The following is a 14,422-nucleotide window of genomic DNA, read 5'->3' on the forward strand; positions in this document are numbered from 1 at the left end:
CCCATCTTTTGGTTTTTTTTATGGAGCCTTTATTACTTTGCCCCTCTTGGTGATTTTTACTCAATCTCCTGCCCCTTTCCCATCCTCAGAGGTCAGGGAGATGGGACTAAATGTTCTAACACCCCCCACATCCCACCTTACTTAGGTGCTTTCTGAAAGCGACTTTATTAACATAACAAAAACCACTCTTATCACTCTTCATCTTAGGAAATTGCACGGGTTTTAGGAGCTCTGTGCCAGGACCAGCTAAAGACACAATATTTCTTATTATAAATCACAATATTGCAATGGGAGTGAAGAAGTGGAGGATGGTGCTCTGACTCTCTCTCTCCCACTTTACAAATTTATTTTAGTGGATCCCATGGGTAAGGGACCAGCACTACCCTTGGAAGACCCAGTGAAAGGAAGACTTGCTGCCCAAGACACAATTTCCATTCCTTTTGACATAAATGTGCATATTTTTTTAAATGTTTATTTATTTGAGAGGAGAGAGAGAGTGTGAGCTGGGGAGGGCCAGAGAGAGAGGGAGACAGAGGATCTGAAGCAGGCTCAGTGCTGACAGCAGAGAGCCTGATGTGGGGTTTGAACCCATGAAGCATAAAATCATGACCAGAGCTCAAATTGGACACTTCACCGACTGAGCCACCCAGGCGCCCTAAATGTGCATCTTTTTAAGGAATCCCCTGTGTTGGATAGTGACTTTGTCACAGGAGGGTGGGAGAGACACTGGTCCTTGTCTCAAGGATTCGAAGAATGAATCTCGAGGACCACAGAGAGTGAGCAAAGCAATGGAGTTAATTGAGGGGAAAGTATAAAGCTCTCTCAAGAGTGAGAGGGGTCCTGACTGGGTAGCCACAGAGGATTTCTGTCCCTGAATTTTTATTGGCACTTTATCAGAAAGTTTGTAAGACTCCACTCATGACATCTAGCCTAGGCAGGTCTGGAATACATTTATCCACCCACACCCCCGACCTGAAATCCCCCCTTCTTCAGCCTCCAGATTACAGCTCCTGCCTGCCTCCCTGACACTCCCTTATCTCTCCCTGCCTAATGTTAACCCTTTCCCTACTCAACTTCACATCTTGTGGCCAAACAAGGATTGGCTATAGGTCTCACTCCCAGTCACCCCATAGGGTGGGAAGATAGCTACATCGTACTTGACTGAGGCAAGCCTCCCACTTCCCCCGGAATGGACAAAGGGGAGGCCCCAGCAAGTTTCCGACCACTGCTCTTTTTGTGGGTTGAGAGTATGGCTGAACCGAAGGGGAGACCAGGTTTGTATTCTGACAGGTGATAAATGGAAAAGAGACGACATTTTACAAGAAGGAGAACAAGTAACTGGCGATGCTGGGAAAAGAGACTGTCATTCTTAGTCCTCAAGAATGTCTGAGAGTAAGAGAATGATACTTACTACAGTGGTTTCTCTCAGATGTGAAGCTACATCATGGCTGATGACGGGAGAAGCCCTAAGAGCTGTTCTCCCCTGAAAATTAGATTGAAGCCGATTTCGACGTCTGGCTTGAAAACTCTGCCAGGGTAATCTGGAGAAAAACTGTGACACAGGACCACTGAACCCCTGCCCCAACAGTAACAGAGTGGCACTATCATTCGGGTTGTGATTTATAAGCCATGCTTGTTTTTCTACTGCTTTTCTAGTACCCTATGTGGTACCTACACAGCTTCCTAGTGTTAGTGACAAGACAATGTCTTGTCCTTGTTCACTCCTTCCAGGGACGGTGAGGCTTCAGCCGCCTACCTGATGCTTTTGTGTGCATTCGTACAAGATGCACTCCTTGCTCTCAACAGAACCAACCCGGCAGCAGAATGCAGGTGGTACAAGGGCTGATTTCAGCCCTCACCTAGGCAAGGCCCCTTTGGTGGGATTACAGCCTTTCAATTCAGGAGGCAATCCTAGAAACTGAAAGCTTTTTTTTTTTTTTTTTTTTTTTTTGGTTTTATTTTATTTTTATTTTTTTGTTTTGTTTACCTAACCAGGCCCATCTTGGTACATTCAGGGGTAGGAAATAAATTTTTATAAATATTGTTAACTTGTAGAATATAATTACCAGGGCACATAATGGAATCCCCCTCGCTGGTGGCAGAGAATGTGGTGTCTTTTAACGTTTATTTATTTTTGAGACAGAGAGAGACAGAGCATGAACAGGGGAGGGGCAGAGAGAGAGGGAGACACAGATCGGAAACAGGCTCCAGGCTCTGAGCCATCAGCCCAGAGCCCGACGCGGGGCTCGAACTCACGGACCGTGAGATCGTGACTGAGCCATAGTCAGACGCTTAACCGACTGAGCCACCCAGGCGCCCCTAATGTGGTGTCTTTTAAATGGGTATTTTGGGGGTGCCTGGGTGGTTCAGTCGGTGAAGCATCTGACTTCAGCTCAGGTCATGATCTCGTGGTTCGTGGGTTCTAGCCCCATCTTAGGCTCTGTGCTGATGGCTCGGAGCCTGGAGCCTGCTTCAGATTCTGTGTCTGTCCCTCGCCCACTCACACATTGTCTGTCTGTCTGTCTCTCTCTCTCTCTCTCAAAAGTAAATAAACATTAAAAAAATAATTTAAGGGGCGCCTGGGTGGCTCAGTTGGTTAAGCGGCCGACTTTGGCTCAGGTCATGATCTCGCGGTCTGTGAGTTCGAGCCCCGCGTCGGGCTCTGTGCTGACAGCTCAGAGCCTGGATCCTGTTTCAGATTCTGTGTCTCCCTCTCTCTGACCCTCCCCCGTTCATGCTCTTGTCTCTCTCTGTCTCAAAAATAAATAAACATTAAAAAAAATTTAAAAAACAAAATAATAATTAAAAAAAATAAATGGGTATTTTGGGATGGTTTGAGCAAAGAGAATAAATTAGGCAATCTATACCTTTTTCTAAGTCCAACCTTTGATTCCATGCAGTGTTATTATTATGAAGTGGTTCTCAAAGTGTCATCTCTTGGACCAGAGGCATCAGTATCATCTGGGACTTGTGAGAAATGCAAATTTTGGAGTCCCAACCTTACCCTGCTGAATCAGAAACTGAGCATGGGCCCAGAAATCTGCCTAACAAGGTGTCTAGGTGATTCTTGTTTAAGAACAACGGCTGTCCTAGATGATCCATAAAAGTTCCTTTCAGTACTGTAATTTACCCAAATTGTGCTGAACAGATGGCACTCGCCCTGGGCACAGATGACTTAATTCTAAATCACTTGAAACAGAAAATAGGACCAAGACAACTGGCATTTTATCAAGTTATTATCTTTCAGACTGTTTTCACCTTCAGGATCCTATATTTATACAAGACTAGAAAAATCTGTCTCCACTAATAAGTTTATTCTGCTGTACTAATAACAGTCGCGAGACCACCATTTAGACTAAAGTTAACTCTAGAAGCCCTGAGGGCTATAATGCTGGTAATAACCCCATAGGATACTCTTCTCATCCCTGTTATTATTCCTATAAGTATTTAGCAATTATTTAGCCTGGCAATTCTCCACTTCCTTGTGCTCTGAATGTGCCACTACTTTTACTTATTTATTTTTAAAGTTTTTAAATGTTTTTTATTTATTTTTGAGACACAGACAGAGCATGAGCAGGGGAGGGGCAGAGAGAGAGGGAGACACAGAATTCGAAGCAGGCTCCAGGCTCTGAGCTGTCAGCACAGAGCGCAACGCAGGGCTCGAACCCACGAGAGTGAGATCATGACCTGAGCTGAAGTCGGACGCTTAACCGACTGAGCCATCCAGGCGCCCCTGTGCCAATACTTTTAGAAAACAAATCACAAAAGGGAGGTGTGAAGGTCTTTGAAAACACTACTGCATTCTTTACTGGATTTCCTGGAGTGATACTTATTGTTGGCTTGAATGGTAGCAGGTAGTGACTATAGTGGTTAGTTGTGAACATAGCCCAGTTGTACTATAGGCTTGTGTTTCAATCAACACCTTTCATCTGTAAAACACCCTGGAGCACACAGTGGGGAATATGATATGGAGATATGTAAGGCATCATCTTTTTCTTTCAGGGACTTCTAACATGGTAAAGGGAGTAAAATACGTACGTAACAGATAAGTGATGCAGACTGAGTGTCCTGAGAGAGAACCCAAGGGCTACAGGCTTTCAAAGAGCATAGAAACTTCTTTATACGTGGGTGATCAATGAAGCTTCCTGAAGTGACATTTCAGCTGAGTCTTGAATACTTTTGAAAGGTAGGCGTACGCGTGTGTGTGTGTGGTGTAGTCCGTGTTTGTGCATGAAGAAGGTGGAGCCATGAGCCAGCAATCGACTACTTGTAGCTCCAGTACCTAGTTCAGTGACTGGCACAGTGTAGATGTTCAATAACTATCACGTGTTCTGATTCATAGACAAGCCATTGCCTGATTATCAGGGTTTTGGATTTTCCTTTCTTTGGAAAAAAAGACAAAAAGAAATAACTAAAATATAAAAATCAGAAGACACATGCTGATTTCAAAAGCATTAAGATGTGAGAGCAAAATGCTTTTTTGAATCTTGAGAACATGGTATTTGGTGAGTTTGAGTGCAGCAGAACTTTTGAGTACTAAATTGGAGGCATATCAATAGCTGGGATAGATACAATAGCTGGAAAGGTAGGTGGAACCAGATCGTGTAAGGTCCTGGATTCCAGGACTTTTCATTTTTAACACAGAGTTGCTGAAGGATTTTTGAGCAGGGAGTCTGCCATAGAAAAAATAATAGAATTAGTGAGAAAATGAATATTGCTCTGATGGGCAACAACAGAAAACCAAAATGTATTGAGCATTACATAATGACAAGAAATAATGCTAACTGGTTTTGAATGTTATTTAATTCAGCAACCTTGGACAGGTATTATTCATCCCATCTTTCTGTTGAGGAACACTAGCTCAGAGAGGATTAAAAACTTTCCCTGGATACTGCTAGTGGATTGTGACATCGTTTGCTTTCCAACAAAAAGCTGAAAGGTGTGAAACTGGAGACCAAGTAAGAGGACTATGAGCTATTGAATTTGGAGATATCTTGCGCTGGATAGCTTCTTCCCACATGTCAGTCTACTCTACAGGAGGCAGTTCTTAAGATCTAATACATTGCACAGAACTTCCTTGCCTTCTGGCTCCCAGTAGAGGTTAGCTAATGGGAGGAACTGGCAAGGGACCAAAGGGATGAAGGAGAATGAAGTTGAGGTGTCTCTCCCAGCTGCCATTCCTGGGACCTGGCTGGGTCACTGCTCAACTGAAGGTCACAACTCCTGGCCATCATCACATGAGAAAACACAGCTTACAATGGCATCCTTACGCTGATATGTGTTCAAATGTTTCTTCTTTCAAGGAGCCAGAAACCAGCCCATCCAGTGGTATAGTGCTGGTTCGAAGTAAAACGCTTATAACCAGACACTGACAATAAGAAGATTGCTCAGTGTGGAGAACCCAATAGCAAACCACAGTTCATGGAGCCCAAAGAGTCTCACCCTACTGATTTTCTCCTAGTGTTTCCCAGCCTTGGTTTGTAAAGGGCTGAAAAACTGATATCTTGAACTTGGCAAAGGTTAGCAAACCTCCCTTGCAGTGCTCATTGTATATATAACTTTTTTTTTTTTACAATAGTTGACTCCTTCATCCTTTTTTTGGGGGGGGGGTACCAAAATATAAAAGATAAAGGGATAAAGCTGAAAGTCTGGCGTTGGCCATTTCCCACACAAAAATCTAAGCCCCCTAAATTATTTGGGCATTTGATGGCTTTCATTTAAGGCTAAAGATACATATTTTATTTAGGAACTTTTATTTATAAACTTCTTATCTATGTACAAGGTTTGTAGCAGAACTACTTCCAGCTGTGTATCCTGTAGCTCAAATTCACAACGGCTCCTTTCTTTCAAGGTAAAAGATACCAATAGCATATTAGATACTATTATCTTTATTACCTTAAAAAAATTGGGATGTTGTGAGGATTTACCCAGCTAATACATGCAAACTGCTTAGCCTAGGGTCTGGCGCAAAAGCCACTGCTACAGGAAAATAAATTAACAGTTACTGAGCACCCACCACTGTGCCACGCAGTGCAGAGCTTTCCCATAGTTGATGGCATTTAACTACCCTTAGTCCTAGCAAGGGGTTCTGGATGCTAAGTGCTGAGCCAAAGGACAGGCGTGCTGAGGTCCTCCCCGACACAGGGAGAGCAAGGGCGCGAGAGCGCGCGTCCAGAGGCGCAGGCGCGGCGGCGCGCGCTCATCCTCCGCTGCGCGGGGGGCGCTGCTTGGTGCCTCCACTCGCCGCGCCGCTGTCGCCCGCGTCAGGCCGGCTCCATGAGGACGAAGCACGTGAACGTGCTGATCGCGCTGGCCGCCTTCGTGCTTTTCAGCTTCTCCTGCTTCTGCATCTCCAGGATGACTCAAACTAGTAAGCTGAGGGTGGCTTCTCCGCCCCCTTTGCCGCCCCTCCGACTTCGGGGCTCCGGGATTGCCTGGGCGGCCGGGTGGAAGAGAAGGGGGGCGACGTGAGAGCCTGACACTGTCGCCCGCTCTCGTATAAGGTGTTTTACAATTGTAGCCCTACCCCCGCCCCCAGGCTCCTGTCCGACCGGCGGTTAAGCTGTAACGGACGCCCCTAGTTTACCCCGGTGGCCGCGACCCCTGCCAGGCGCGCGCGCTAACCGATTGGCCTGCGGGGACCTCCCGACGCCCTCCTGCCTGCGCACTCGGTTTCCCTCCCAAGGTTCAACGCCCCAGGGTGTTCCCTGCTTCCCTGCCGCCACCAGCGTCTTCCTCTTTCCCATCGTTTCCAGAAACGGGTGAATGTCCGACTTAAGAACCCTTTCTACTTTCGTGTTCCACTGTTAAATTATGGAGCCACCTTTGAAGGCTCCCGAGAGTATTTTTTTGCGAAGCCGAAAAGGGGTGAGATGATGGAGAGAGACAACTTAGAGCACTGGTATAGCAGCCGAACATTCTCAAGTGGGCCATGTGTCTTGCGTTGCAACTTTGAAACACCAAGATTTTAATTCATTTTGTTTATGGGGTTCTCAATTTGAAATTTTCCCAGTGAAATTTGAACTTTAGATAAACAATGAGTAAGTTTTTAGTATGAACATTGCACGGGGGTTGAGGTGGGAGGTAGGACTCCTGGGTGGCGTAGTCAGTCAGTTGAGCATCCATCTGACCCTTGATTTTGGCCCAGGTCGTGATCCCAGGGTTGTGGGATCAAGCCCTCCCACCCCCACCTGCTTGGCACCGAGCTTGGAACCTGCTTAGGATTCTCTCTCTCTCTGCCCCTCTCTCCCACTCGCTCGTTCTCTTTTTAAAAATAAGTTTTAAAAAATTGCACGGGATATATTTATACTAAAAGATTTATTGTTCGTCTGAAATTCAAGTTTAACTAGATTTCCTGTATTTTATCTTTCAGCTCTTCTTGTCCAATGTCTAGTGTAACATTTTAGTGTCCATATAATTGGATTTTGAATTTAAGCTCAAGAATCCTGTAAATATATTAAGCCTTCCAAGATGGCTCTTAGGTTGTTTCAGGTTAAATTTTCATTCATTTTTTTAATGTTTGTTTGTTTGTTTGTTTAGAGACCATACAAGCAGGAGGAGGGGCAGGGAGAGAGAGAGGGAGAGAGAGAGAATCCCAAGCAGGCTCCATGCTGTCAGCACAGAGCCTGACCTGGGGCTCAAACTTACACACTGTGAGATCATGACCTGAGCCAGAATCAAGAGCGGGAGGCCTACTGGACTGAGCCACCCAGGCACACCGAATTTTCATTCTTACTAAACACACTTATGACTCAGGTTCACACAACGTAACCTTGGTGGTCGTGTCAAGGATCAAGTGTGGAAGTGGCTTTATTCCTCTAATTAATACTTAATTTTGTCATGCACACACAATATCGACATTCTATTCCATTTGTTTCAGAGATTAGATGTGTATTAATCTGATTCATGCTACTAATATTTGATCATTTTGTACACTTTCTCTCTGTTTCATTTTCTACAAGGAACGTTATCCAAATGTGTTTTCATGTATTTTAGGACAATAAACAATTTGCACTTTTTTATAACACAAATAAATAGATCATAACTCATAATGAGAAAGCAAAACATAAACTCCTTTTTCTAGTAATCTTGGAAGGCAATTCACTTTAGTAACCTCAGAAGGCATTTTAATACAGTTAATACTATTAAAATGAAACTGTGGACTTCAGACAACTGGAGAAGTGGAGGTGCCATGTACTGGAACGGTGAAGGCCGGGACAAGGGCAGATCGGGGTGAAATGAGTATTTCCATGGCGCCTATTAGACATCCCAATGAAAGTATTAATAGGAGATTGACTATGTCATTCTGGGTCAGGACTGGGGACAAAAATTGGAGAGCTGTCAGCATACAGTATTTAAAGCTACGAGATTGGATGAGATCATATAGGGAGTTGACATAGATAAGGAAAGATTCCAAAGAATGAGCCCTGGGGAATACTAACATTTCAAAGTCAAGGAAAAACTAGGAAACTGAGAGAGCCAAGAAAATATTTCAAGGAGGAGAGTTTCACAGTGTCAGAAATGCTGATGAAGTTCTTCAGTACAGGAAGAAACACCCATCCACTCGTAATCCTTACAGTCCTCATTCCTATATTATCGGTGAATGCCACAGCCACTTCCTCTGCAGGCTACAGTCTGAGAAGGCACTTCCCGGTCAAGCACAGAAGACCACTTAGGTAAGTGTTTTGCCAGTGCCTGTCCCAGACTTCCAGTATCGCGTCTTCTCTGGCAGGTGGTAGGCTATCCCTGCATTTAAGCCCAAGTAGGGCACATAAGCCCATGTAGGGCAGATAACCAATTCCAGATCCTCTCCTGAGTGTGTTTCTGGGTAATGCAGCATTTAGTGCCACTGCCCATGGAAAAGCTACCTCCCTGGAAAAGCCAGCACTGGCCTGCCACTACCATTGGCAATAGTGGGGCTGCAGTTGGTCTGCTGCTGCCTGAACATCTGACACTCCAGCAGGAGCTAGCAGTTCGGTGGAGGAACCACCAGAAGCAGGAGGACTCCACCTTTTTGCAGCCTCCAGTCTGGCACAACTGCCTCCCCTTGGCAAAATGTGATGAGAGCATGGCTGGTAAGGAAGTCTGGGACAAGTAGCAGACTTCTGGTTTTAATCAAACTGAAGAGGATCTAGAAGGGGCACATGAGGACCGGATGTCAGCACACAGAGTCCAGGAACAAGCCAAACTAAATAGCACATAGTGAAGAGACGTATATAAGTTGATAAAAACTGTACTCTAAAAAGCAAAGGAACAATAAACAGATAACTCAGGAGAGTAGTGACATTAGTGACATGGGATGGGGCAGGGATCCACTCTTGGAAGCAAAGGCACTGGGCGGTGTTCAAGTTAGTAGCTTGGGTGATAGGTTACCTGGGTTCATTTCACATTATGCTACAGAGCTTACCTATGTATTCCACATTTTTCTTTTGTATGTATAAAGTTATTAAAAATCAAAAGAATTTGTACAGTGTAAAATATGAAAGCAAGAACACTGAAATGATAGGAAGCATATGGTACTCAGTTCACTTGAGAATATAGAAACAATCAGAATGCATTTTTAAGACATTTTAAAATAAATGCCAGTACTCTTACAGACATATGTAATTGATTTACTCTAAGTTTATTTATTTTGAGAGAGACAGAGACAGTGTGAGCAGGGAAGGGGCAGAAAGAGAGGGAGGGAGAGAGAATCCCAAGCAGCTCCGTGCTGCCAGCACAGAGCCAGACGCAGAGCTTGAACTCACGAAACTGTGAGACCATGACCTGAGCCGAAACCAAGAGCTGGATGCTCAACCAACTGAGCCACCCAGGCACCCCTGTAATTGACTTTTTAAAAATATTCATTTAATTCGAGAGAGAGAGAGAAAGAGAGTACAAGCAGGGGTGGGTCATAGAGAGGAGAGAGGATCCCAAGCTAATAGCACAGAGCCTGATGTGGGACTTGATCCCACGAACCATGAGGTCATGACCTGAGTCGAAATCAAGAGTCAGACCCTTAACCAACTGAATCATCCAGGCGCCACCCCATACCCCTTGTAACTGATGTTTAAAAGCAGTTCAACTTGTGAGGGTTATAAATATGAGTGACTTGTTTTTCCAATAATTGCCCATGTGTGTTCCGTCAAACACCCTATTCTGTTGGCACAGAGATTCATAGTGATATTTAAGACGTATTCTTTATCTCTTTTGTTTATTTTTGGTTATTCAAACCGTCTCATTCCTGTTACTAGAGACCCTATCCCATTCTTTTTAGAACTTTAACCTCATAGTCAATTAAGGTCTTTCTTTCCCTTTTCCTATGGGACAGACCAGTCTTGTGGTTCTAGGAAAACTCCGTGGCAAGAGAAGAAAATGATGTGTTCTGAGACACTTGTCCTGGGATTGGTGTAAAACTTCCCCAAAGCTTAGTTGCTTAAAAACAATAATTTTGTTTAACTCTTGGTTTACAAAGAAATTTAAATCAGAAATTTAGGATGGGCTCTGCTGAGCGATTTGTGATCTGCAGTGGTATCAGCTGGGGTCCTTGGGGCTGGAGGATCTCCTAAGAGGCTTTCTCACTCTGGCATTTCTCTTGTCTCCCCACATGGTGGCTTATCCTCCATGGCCTCTCCACTTGGCATGGGCTCCTCATAGCATTGTGGTCTCAGCAGAGTTTTACTTTTTATAAGGCAACTACCCTTCAAAAGGCAGGAAGTGTTAGTTTCCAAGCCAGTTAGGAAACTGCCCCCCAAATTAGTACTGCCTTACTTCTGCCGTAGTCTGCTGGTCTGTTTAAAACCATCACGGGTTCGCCCAGAATCGAGGGAACAGAGAAACTGAATACCTCTTGACGGGTGACTGCAGAAGAGCATTTGCTGTGGGAGATACTGTTGTAGCCATCTTTGGAAAATATAATCTGCTGCACCCTTCCTCCACCCTTGCTCTGTACCCCTGTGGTATTGGGGTGGGAAGGGGTGCAGGGACAGAGGTTTCCTTGCATGATGGCAGCCTGATGGTTTCAGTCTCTCTGGAGAGTGCTTATGTGTGGCAGAAATCCAGTGCTGACTCTTACACAGTAGTTTGTGACTACTTCTGAGATCTGCTGGGGTCTCCTCACTTCCCTTTCCCTGGTGTGGGGTATCCATCTGCCTGAGGGCCCCCTTCCTTGTGCTGCCCTTGCCACAGCCTCTTGTTGCTAGGACTTTCTTGCCTAGCAGGTGGCCCTCTTCAGGACCTGCAGTATGCACTTGAGCCATAGCTGACTCATGCATCTTTGCCATTTCTAGCTGCATGCAGGGTACTTCACAGACGTTTTCTCTTAGCTTAGCAATTTCTCTCCCACTCTCCTGCCCCTTTTCATCTGTCAGCATGAGACATTTTGTTAGTTTGGCAGTTCAGCAATTTTCAGGGTAGAAATGCTCTCCAGCCATTGACTTGGTGGGAAGAGGGCTCATTCTGGAGCACCAGAATGAGTGAATTTCGTGGGGTCTCACTTTATAAATGAATTTCTTTATAAATGAATTTCTTGGGGTCTCACTTTCTACCGTTGGTAGAGGGAAAGCAGCCTCCATCCCATCCAATCGGGATAAGTACATAGTATATACTGTTGTAACTATATGTGTTGTAGTATGTACATAAATACCAAAGTGTATGACCTTGTGAGAATATGCCTACAAAATGCCATGGAGCAGAAGTGGTGAGGAGAGCGGTCCCAGCTGTAGCTCTACATCAGCAGAGTCCAGGATGCAAATGGGGTCCATTCAAGACAGTAATTGGAGGGGCGCCTGGGTGGCTTGGTCGGTTAAGCATCCGACTTCAGCTCAGGTCATGATCTCACGGTCCGTGAGTTCAAGCCCCATGTCGGGCTCTGGGCTGACAGCTCAGAGCCTGAAGCCTGTTTCGGATTCTGTGTTTCCCTCTCTCTCTGCCCCTCCCCTGTTCATGCTCTGTCTCTCTCTGTCTCAAAAATGAATAAACGTTAAAAAAAATTTTAAAAAAAGACAATAATTGGAATGTCTTGTGAAATTTAAAGTATATCTAGAACAACAATGCATGAACAATCACAAGATAGGAGAGGGGTCAGTGGAGTTAAATGGTACAGACTTGCAGCACTGTTGAAAAGTGAGAATGTAAGAATTTGTATGAGACTGCAATAAGTCAAGGACTCAGGTTGAAATCTAGTCTGACTACTAAACTAATAGCAAAATAATGCATAACAATATCATTCATTATAGTAAATGCTCCAAAGAGGAAATTACAGTATTTTCTGACTGGATATAAAAACAAAACCAAACTTAATGTTGTTTACAAGGGATACATTTGAACTTCAAAGACCTGGAAATGTTGGAAGAGGGATGGAAAAATTTGTATCAGCAACCTGAACCAAAAGAAGGTTGGTATAGCTATATTATCAGCAAAGTAGGCTCTAAGGCCAAGTGTAACATAAATGTTGAATAAACATGGAGGACTTCATTAGCAATTAAGGAAATGCAAATTAAAAACACAAGATACCCTTTCATACCTTTCAGATTTTTAAATTTAGGAAATCAGACATTTGGTAAGGATATGGAAGCGCAGGAATTTACACACACTCCCCTTGGGAGTGGGGCGTATACATTCAATCACTTTCATTCTGTGACATGCATTTCCTCTGTCCTAGCAATTTTTCTGCTAGTCAGGGCTGACACTGGTGCGCAGCTTTACTCAGTGGTTTATGGCCAAGTCCTCTTCTTGGTGATCAGTACCCAGGCCATACACGTTGTTCAGTGTTTAAAATAACGTCCCTACCACCAGATATATCCAAGGGAAATTCTTGAACATACATATGTGGTGTATTCTTGGTTGCATTTTTTGTAAGTGTTCAGCAAGGGTAGAAGAGGTAAATATGTTGTTGTATGTTCAAAACAATGGAACATTTAACGTAGTAAAAATGAATGAACTAGAGCTTGACTTACCGGTATGGATTGATTTTTTTTTTTTTTAATTTTTTTTTTTAATGTTTATTTACTCTTGAGACAGAGAGAGACAAAGCATGAACGGGGGAGGGTCAGAGAGAGAGGGAGACACACAATCTGAAACAGGCTCCAGTCTCTGAGCTGTCAGCACAGAGCCTGACGCAGGGCTCGAACTCACGGACCGTGAGATCATGACCTGAGCCGAAGTCGGACGCTCAACCGACTGAGCCACCCAGGCGCCTCTGGATTGATTTCAAAAACATAAATTAAGCAAAAGGAACAAGTATAGAAGAATACATATAAGTATTATTTTTTGACTAATGTCTAAAAACAAATGTGAATCAGCTTGCAAAAGTGGTAAAACTTAAAAGCAATGGATGATTAATACAAAATTCAAAATTCTGCTGATCTGGGAGTGGGGAGGAAGGGGAACATGATCTTGGAAGGAAACAGATGGAATATTTTTAAGTCTAAGGTAGTGACTTCATGGATGTTCATTCTTGTCTCAGACTGTTTTACATACTCTTTGCAATGTCTGAAATAGTTCATCATAAAAATCCCATGCACAGAGGGACCACTCAGAGAGAGTTCAAAGCGCATGGTTCGTAGTGTAATTTGATTATTGCAAAGTCTATGTGGGCTGGAATAATCCAAAATGTATTGTACCTTTTTAACTTCATCTCCTACCAGCTGCCTCAGATAGTCTTTCTTTGGAACCATGTTCGGTACAAATAAATGAATAATAAATTTGAAGTGGTCTGCCAATACTTTCACTTCATGCCGTTCGTTCTCCTTTCTTTCTACCCTGAGTGAATTACTTGCTTTCCCCTCAGAACATCCTGCCATTTCATACTTATGCATTTATGTTGTTATTTTCTTAGTTTGAAATGGCCTTCCCTGCCCTTTGCTGTGTTGCAAAATTCTATACATTCTTCAAATTCTCAAATATTTCCTCTGCTCTGAGACCTTTTTCCCTCCCTCCCCCACTCCTCAGTCTTCCTTACTAGTTAAGCATTTCTGCCTCCCTTTGCCTCTGTATTTGAGCATAACTCTGTTTTCACAATTACACTAACTGGTTGTTTAAATATACGCTCCTTCCCCCATGTCTTGTCAGGTAATTTAGAGCAGGGACCTGACTTATCCATGTTTGTTTACCTTTCACATAGCTCAGTGAGTGACACGTGGTAAGTATTACATGGCAGAAAGAATGCAGACCCTGGGATGCTTCTCATTGCTGGAGGTATTTAGTGAATGAAACAGAGTGGGAAAGTCAGGTCATGGCCATATGGATAGGACCTTGTATACTAAGGCAAGCAGTTTGGACTTTATTTAGTAAACATTCAGAGAACCATTTAAAGTCTTTGGGAAGTATTTCCAGAAGATTAAGTGTGGATTGGCGGTGAGAGACTAATTAAGAGGCAGTTATAATAGCGCAGCTAGAAGCAATAATGATCTACACTATGGTAAAGCCAATGATGAGAAAGATA

The 14,422-nt window shown here is 43.8% G+C and overlaps 1 protein-coding gene across 1 annotated transcript in view; it reads left to right on the forward strand.

Moving 5' to 3' along the window:
• The first annotated feature begins 6,225 nt into the window (after positions 1-6,225).
• Positions 6,226-14,422, forward strand: part of MGAT4D (MGAT4 family member D) — a 58,096-nt gene continuing 49,899 nt past the window's right edge. Inside the window, exon 1 of the mRNA XM_042935432.1 lies at positions 6,226-6,370. Within this exon, the coding sequence (XP_042791366.1) occupies positions 6,277-6,370 (94 nt within the window). The 5' untranslated portion in view covers positions 6,226-6,276. The remainder of the gene's footprint in view (positions 6,371-14,422) is intronic.

This window comes from Panthera leo, chromosome B1 (assembly GCF_018350215.1).
Source record: "Panthera leo isolate Ple1 chromosome B1, P.leo_Ple1_pat1.1, whole genome shotgun sequence".
In the NCBI taxonomy this organism is placed as follows: domain Eukaryota; kingdom Metazoa; phylum Chordata; class Mammalia; order Carnivora; family Felidae; genus Panthera; species Panthera leo.